A 7,838-nucleotide genomic window follows, 5' to 3' on the forward strand; every position below is an offset into this window, starting at 1 on the left:
ACAAGGCCAATAGCTGGGGAAGAAGGAGAATGAATTAAAAATGTTGTGGTGTTTACAGGGGAAAAAGAGCCAGGGGAATCAATAAATTAAAATCAATAATCAGTGAGATTGATCTCGAATGGTTGTGGTGGTTTCAGTTCGGCGTTCGACGAGGAAGCGGGAAGACTGACTTGAGCGACGACTTCACTGACCAGTTTCTCTTCTCTCTCCTTATCAATACGATCCGAAACGATGATTCCTCCCTTGTAGAGTGGTTTCATTGGGGAATACGAACGGGGGTCACTGATCGTAATCAGGTTTCGTTGAGCCGTAATCACGCGAGCAGGGTTGCAGAGACGGTGGATGGGTTTCGTGTCCTTTTCTGGTGCCTTCTCCTTCCTGGAAATACAGATTTTTTAGAGGTTTTAGATCTTTTTTTGGATGGTCCATAGCTCAGATATAGATTGAAAGATCTCAGAAATAGTTGAGAAAAGCTTAACGATGGCCCAAAATAGCTTAAAAATTACGTTCAAAATCGCCTAAAAATAGCTGAGATTACCTTTAAAGTGGCTCACAAATAGCTCACAACAGCTCAAAATATCTCAAAAATGGATGGCTTAAACGTAGCTCGAAAATGTCTAAACAGGTCACATCGGCTCAAAAATAGCTGGAACTAGTTCAAAAACTGCTCAAAAATACGTCAAAATAGCTCGAAAATAGGTCAAAAAACACTTTAAGAGTATCTCAAAAACAGCTTAAATTTGGGTCAATTTTAAGCGATTTCGTGTCAAATTTCAGATTTCCAGTTTTCAAAATTCCATTTTAGGCTATTTTTACTTCAAAAATAGCTCAGAAATATCTCAAAAAGCTCGTCCACAGCTCAAAATCAAGCCAATTTTGAGCTATTTTGAGTCAGTTTTAGTCATTTCTGACACGCGATTCTCTCGGAAAATCGGCTCTCCACTCACTTCGGCTTTCCTTGTTGATCCACCTCCATCTTCTCATCCTCACCAGCAGCACCAGCAGCTGCTCCTCCAGACGCCGACGACGATGATTGTGCAGCTGCATGGAGTGCTGCAGCAGCCGCAGCCTCCCGGCGCTTCTTCTCCTCCGCAGCCGCCGCCTTTTTCAACGCGTTCTTCTTTCCGGTAATCGACAAAACCACAGTTTCCACCTTCTTGATATCCTTATCCTTCTTCGATTCGGCACGTGGTGGATAGGCAAACTTTTGGCTGTTCGCATGACAAACGTAGTCGAGTACTGGAATTTTGAGATTCTCATTGACCATTACCAAGCAAGACGGCTTGGCGGCGAGGGCAATGAAGAAGTGCATCGAGTGCCAGAACCATCCATGCAAGAAGCACATCATTCCAACCATGGAGCCCATATCCGGTTGACCATCAGAATTGTGCAATGAGACGGCCGCGTTCTGGCCTCCAATGTCGAGAAGACCCTGAGCAATGATGGCTCCGAACTTGACTAAAGAGTCCTCATTCTTCTCTCCGATCTGGAAATTTAGAATAAGTTTTAATCGAACTTGTAACAGGCCGGGCCGGCTCAAAAACGGCCCAGAACATCCATAACTGTGCAAGTGTCATTCTTACCTTCTTCAACAACTGCTTTCTGAATCCGTTAACCTTTGGACAGGTGTAGTCTGTCTGTTGGCACATGATAAGAGATAACGAGAGAAGAGCTCCCTTGCGGACGAATCCTTCCTTATCAGAAATCATTGGCTCAATGAGTCCGATTGCTTCCTGAAACATTATTTTTTAAATCACTTCTTTGGCAGTGGAGCGCACTTTCTAGAAATCGAGGGCCGACGAAATCCGGAATTCCAAAAAATCCCAATTTTAGCAGCCTTATCAATCCCAACCCACCACCCCTCCCCAATCTCCCAGAACTCACCATATTTCCAGTTCCAGCACAAGCGATACCCAAAGCCATCGCGGCTCCATACCTAACATGTCCGTTGAAATGCTCGGTGAGCATGGAGACATAAGACAGGCAGGTATTTGGATCCTTCGAAAGAACGAAACCGATACCAATGGTCGCGTATCTCTTAACATCTAAGTTTGGATCAGTGGCAACCTTCTCGAGAAGACGACGAACGACATCTGGAGATCCAGTTCCAGCGTAGGCCATCGACAGCATACAGATTCCAGTAGATCTGAGCATTGGGTTACTCTTGGCTCCAATCGCCTCGGTGATATAGGGTTCAGCGTCTCCTTGAAGTCCGAATGAAGCGCAGGCGAGTCCAGTACGAATACCACGTTGAGTCTTGTCGTGTTGAGTATCCACAGTATACTGTTTCAACTCATTGAACACCTCCTGATTCAAATTTCCAGCCATGATAAGTCCCATAGCGATTCCAGCAGATTCTCCAGAGACAGCCTCGTCACGTTGAAGAACTTCGCGAATCTTCTCATATCCAGAAACCGAGGAAGATCCCAAACCAGCGATTCCGAATCCAAGGCAGGCTCCATGTCGAACTGGCTCATTCTCAGCAGTCTTGAGCCATTGAGCAAGAGTGCTCATAGCAGTGGCATCACCGTGTTTGGCATGAATCAATCCGTAGGCGAGCATGGCTCCTCCCTCTTTGAATCCGAATCCTTCTACAGATTCTTTCGGAAGGTACGGATCGAGAACCTTCATTGCCGAGGCCTCTTGTCCGTGATGGATGAGTCCGAGGGAGGCGACAGCGTTGAATTTGTTCCAGTTGGTAGCCTTGGACACCCACGAGAGATTGTTGCGGAGGAAATCGTCACAAGTGGTACCGTACTGCATCAGACCGTTGCTGATAAGAAGAGCATTGTGAGCAGATGCGGTTCTAATATTCTCCTTGATCTCTTCCATCAGCACGGAATCTGTGTGATTGTGACGGACGTAGAAGTCAAGATAGGCTTTCACTGTCTCGTGTCCTTTCAGAATCGAATGCACCTTCTCCATGGATTTGGCGTCTGCTGGTTGCTCCTGTTGCTCGAATCGTCGAAGAACTCTGTCAAGGAATCCTTGGCTGGCGGTTTCATACAAATCGAAGGCGATTTGATAGGAACGAGTAGATAGATTGCGGGAGATGAGATCCGTGATAGTGTCAGCAGCAGACTCGGCGTTGTCAGTGAGCACGTAGCACTGGAAAATGATTTTTGAAAAACTGTATTTTCTCTAAAACTTTGAGCTCAATTGTCTCGGTTCCTGTGAAAGATATCAAGAAATTGTCAACTGATAAAATACTATTGTCGTAATGATATGCAATTTATCAGTTGACATTATTACGATATCTTTCACAGCAACCGAGATAATTGAGCTCAAAGAGCAAGGATAAGGTTTCACTAGATAATAGTCATAAAAATAGCCAAAAATGGTTTCAATGAGGTCTAATTGCCCAAATTTAAGAAAAATAGCTAAAAAAAATGATTAAAAATGTCTAAAAATCTCGAAAAATGACTCGAAATCGTATTTCCTCTAATAGAAATCCACCGAAATCGTAAACTTTGCTGGGTTTTAAATTATTTAGAAATACGATTTTGGGCCACTTTTTATTAATTTTTAGGTCATTTTTCACGGATTTTGAGGCAATTTTTCCTGAATTCAGGACTATTTTCATAATTTTTGGACCTTTTTTAGGAATTGTTAGGTCAGTTTTCATGGAATCTGGGCCAATTTTCATGGATTCGGAACTATTTTTTTAAATCGTTTTTAGGCCATTTTTAGTTATTTTTAGACTTTTTTAAAGGAATTTTCTGGGTTTTTTTCATGGATTTTGAGCCAATTTTTCATGAATTCGCCACTATTTTTGATTTTTGGAACTTTTTTTAGAAACTTTTCCTCACCTCACAAATCTTGGACATATCTGGCGATGGACACTTCAAATAGGTCTTAATGACAGTGTTAATGACTTTAAAACGGAATGATCTGTCGAAGGCTCCGTTGACGACACGGTTGAGCGTTTCCACAAGGGTTGCTACAAAAGATGAATATTGAGCTCTCAAATTCCAAAATTTCAAAGGACTCACTTTGATTTTTGACATTGAGCTCTGCTGGCATCGCACTGATAGCCTTTTCGATCATTGGCAAGTTGGTCGTCTCGAAACCCAACGAGATCACATACCAGATCTCTCGATTATCCAGATTTCTGGCAACAATCTTATCAACGAGCTCGCGGAGCTGTTGCGGAGCAGCGATTCCTTGTTGGCTCATAATCTTATAAGTGTCAATGGCGGTTTCAATTATCTTATTCACATATTCTGCATCGTTTCCAAGGCCCACTCGTGGAGCAGGGACGACATTGAAATCTCCGCGCAGAGCGAATTCCAGAGCACGCTCGTACTGTTCCAGACAGAAATAGACTTTCGAGACGAGCAACGCGGCTGATGAGTGCTCTGGGAAGGCGGTGACGTCGAGAAGCTTCTCAACGGCTGGAAGAGCGTCGGCTACCTCAAACCATGTGTTAACGAGGACGTCCCAGTCGTTGAAGGCCTTCAGGACGAGAACTTTGTCGGAGACTGATGACTTGGGAGATTCGAGGACGCGAATGAAGGCGGAGGCATTGGAAGGTCCTCCTGGCTGGGAACGCCATCTGTTCAAAAGTGTCAGCATCTGGAAAAAACTCTTAGTAGGAAGGTTCGAAAAGGGGAGAAGTGTGGTCAAACTAGCGATATAACTCGGAAAAAAAAAAACAAAACCTCAAAATTGGAAATTTTGAGAAAAAAAAGTTCAGAAAACGATGTAATTTTGAATGGGAAAGAGTGAAAAAAAAAAGATTTTCCAGAATAAAGATAGCAGCAAAATGAACAAAACCCAACGAAATTGAACAAAAAACAACGATTGCCTTATAATCATGATAAATCGTCTTTGACCGAAAATCCAAAGGAAAATTGCGGTTTTCCAAAAAAAAAAAACAGGAATTTTAAAAGTTTGAAATCGAATTTCGAACTGAAAAATCAGGTAAGCCAAAAATCTCAAAAAACACCGAAAAACAACAATTTTCTTTGAATGATGATAAATGGATTTTGACCGAAATTCGGCTTGAAAATCAGACTTTTCCGCCAAAATAGAGCCATTTGCGTTCAAAAACGAGTTTTTTTCATCAAATTAAAAAAAAATAAGCAAAAAGTCTCAAAAATCACTGAAAAAACAATCAAATTTCAGATATTTCCCTCGGCTTTCGAATTGTCATCGTCGGCGCGCGTTTCGCGCCAACGTGTGTAGGTCAAGTGCGCCAGTGACCCCGCTTGGCGCGTTTCTCGATTTTTTTTTTGGAAAAATAGGTTTGAACCCCTCAAAATGCAATAATCGGAATTTCTAGGCGTCTTTCAAAAGAATAAGATGAAATTTACGAAATTGATGCTTTTTTGTCCGGAAAAAAGTGGAAAACCGCTTGAAAATAACCTGAAAATCGAGAAAAAAGGAGAAAAGATTACTGTAGTAAAGGTGCTTGGAATTTGGCTGAAAAATGGTTTTGAAGAGAATCCGAGATAGTTCTGGAAGGTTTCTTCGAAGAATTACGCAATGTTTAGTTCATTTTCGAGAGGAAATATCCGTTTTTTGCAATTTTTGACCTTTTTCGCGCTATTTTCGTCAAGAAAGTGATATTTTCCAGACTTTTCTATGTCCCCCTGGCGATGCATCGCAGAACAGCTCGTCGAATACGAGGAACCAGTCGACGCAAAGGCGTATTTTGACAAAATAATTTGCCTGTGGAAGGAGTATCCGAATGCAATTAGTAACCGAATCAACACCTCTGTCCCTGTGGAAGAAGAATCTCAAGTCTGGAATGAAGTGATAGCCAATTTCGAGTCAAAATATCGATTTGATCCGGCGAATTCCAGTGAATTGAGCATTTTTAAATTGATTCAGCGGGACTATAAAAGGCAATCGTTCTCGAATAATTGCTATGAAGTCGCGTTTTATGAAGGTTGGTGTCTAGATTTGGCAAAAATTCTGGCATTTTTCGATAATTTTTATTGATTTTAGGCGATTTTGCAGAATTTTTTTCGCAAAAATCGCATAAAAACGATGAAAATACTCGAAAAATCGACAAAAATGCACATAAAATAGGATTTTTGATCAAAATTTCGAAAGTGGGCGGAGCTAAGGTCCGTTAAATCATTAAAGAAATATGTTTTTTTTTTCGATTTTTTACCAATTTTTCGACAAATTTCTGCGTTTTAGAATGTTTTTATAGCCGAAAAATCACGAAAAAATCGGAAAAAATGGAATTTTTTGATAAAAAATTCAAAAGTGGGCGGAGCTTAGGCCGCGAAATCCCTTAAGGAGCATGTATTATACTATTTTTGACCGATTTTTTTCTATTTTCGAACGATTTTCGTTGATTTTACGACGAATTTTCCATGTTTTAATGTAATTTTTCGTTCTTTAAATCAAACAAATCATATTAAAATTTGAAAAATTTCTAAAAATCGTCTGGAAACAGTGAAAGTTTCGAAAAACCACAGAAAAAAGTCTAGAAAAAATTGAGAATCACAAAAAAACCTAAGCTCCGCCCACTTTCGGCACAAAAATAGCCATTTTTCGCGATTTTTCGGCTAATTTCATCGTTTTTAGGCGATTCTCATCGATTTTTAAATGATTTTCTATTCAAAAATTGCAAAAAATCGCATAAAACCCATGAAAATACTCGAAAAAATAGGCCGGAAAATTATGAAAATTGTAGAAAAATCAAAAATTTTTTCAAAATTCAATTTTTTCGACGAATATCATCGATTTTGAAACTTTTTAAACTCGAAAAATCGCATTAAAACAATGAAAATACTCGAAAAATCGAAAAAAAACGGCCAAAAATTCATTTTTTCCAGAAGAACTCTTGGTCCGTTTCTACCCGATTGTCCTCGACGGCCAACAACATCCACACTTTGAGAGTCCCTACTCGATTGCCTGTAAAATTCCATCGAATTCCTCGATTTTGCTCCAATTCTTCAAGCCTGTAGATACTCCAGATGACCATTTTGAGTTCTTGAAGACGTTGGCGTTCAAGCAGCTGGTCACCTGGTTGAAGAGTATCGATTTGTCAAAGTATATCGATTTTTTTAAATTAGAAAATTTTGATTAGAAACATTTTTTTTTTCAGAAAAACTCAATTTTTTCCAGTTTTCAAAAAATTCGAAAAAAAAAATTTTTTTCAGAAAATTTTCTGTTTTCAAAAAACAAATATAAAAATGTTCAATTTGTGCAGAACAACTCGAAAAACGCACTCTCTCCTAGACAAGGAATCTTATATATCCACTTATCGACACATTCGAGAGGATCTTGGACGTCCGCTAGTCGAAGGGTGGACTGAAAATTCGAAACCGCAGAAAGTGATTTTCGAGGATTGCGGAATTGCATCGTATATTCAGGTTTGTAGTTTTAGTCTACTGTCTATTCAATAAAACGTGGGCCAAAAAGACTACAAATTAACTAATCTTCTCTTCATTACACTCATTCCTGTAATTAGGTGATGTGCTCACGTGGAAAATTTGATGGTGATTTCTGAGGAACGTCTGCAGTCCGCCGTCCTGATCCTTCATCAGCTTCTTATCATCGTCAGTGAGCTGGCCAGCCAGCTGGGCCAATGGAACCTCGCCTCCGCATCGCCAACCGCTGGAAATTTAGAATTTTTTGAGATTTACGAGTTTTTGGATTTTTAGAGTTTTTTGAAATTTTCTGGAAATTTCGAGATGTTTGATTTTTCGAATTTTTGAAACTTTTTGAATATTTGAATTTTCAGAAATGTTGAATTTTCCAAAATTAAGAACATTCAAAATTAAAAAACTTTTGAATTTTTAAAAATTCACAATTTCCAGAATTTTTGAGTTTTTGAATTCATGATTTTTCAAAAATTTATAATTTCTGTATTTTGA

At 39.7% G+C, this 7,838-nt stretch overlaps 2 protein-coding genes across 2 annotated transcripts in view; one reads left to right on the forward strand and one right to left on the reverse strand.

The window, feature by feature from the left end:
• Positions 1-92: 92 nt before the first annotated feature.
• Cbr-rpn-2 lies at positions 93-4,575 on the reverse strand (the record flags this gene model as incomplete). The annotated part of the gene is made up of 6 exons (XM_002648132.1): positions 93-378; positions 948-1,486; positions 1,584-1,733; positions 1,885-3,108; positions 3,810-3,940; positions 3,993-4,575. The coding sequence occupies 6 exons, from the start codon at positions 4,573-4,575 to the stop codon at positions 93-95; spliced, it is 2,913 nt and encodes a 970-aa protein (XP_002648178.1).
• A 1,011-nt stretch (positions 4,576-5,586) lies between these two features.
• CBG24265 overlaps positions 5,587-7,838 on the forward strand; it is a gene marked incomplete at both ends in the record, with an annotated part of 7,293 nt that continues 5,041 nt past the window's right edge. Inside the window, 3 exons of the mRNA XM_002648133.1 lie at positions 5,587-5,893; positions 6,795-7,011; positions 7,172-7,334. Coding sequence (XP_002648179.1) covers positions 5,587-5,893; positions 6,795-7,011; positions 7,172-7,334 — 687 coding nt within the window. The remainder of the gene's footprint in view (positions 5,894-6,794; positions 7,012-7,171; positions 7,335-7,838) is intronic.

The sequence above is a fragment of the Caenorhabditis briggsae genome, assembly GCF_000004555.2.
Source record: "Caenorhabditis briggsae AF16 supercontig from assembly CB4, cb25.NA_124, whole genome shotgun sequence".
Classification (NCBI taxonomy): domain Eukaryota; kingdom Metazoa; phylum Nematoda; class Chromadorea; order Rhabditida; family Rhabditidae; genus Caenorhabditis; species Caenorhabditis briggsae.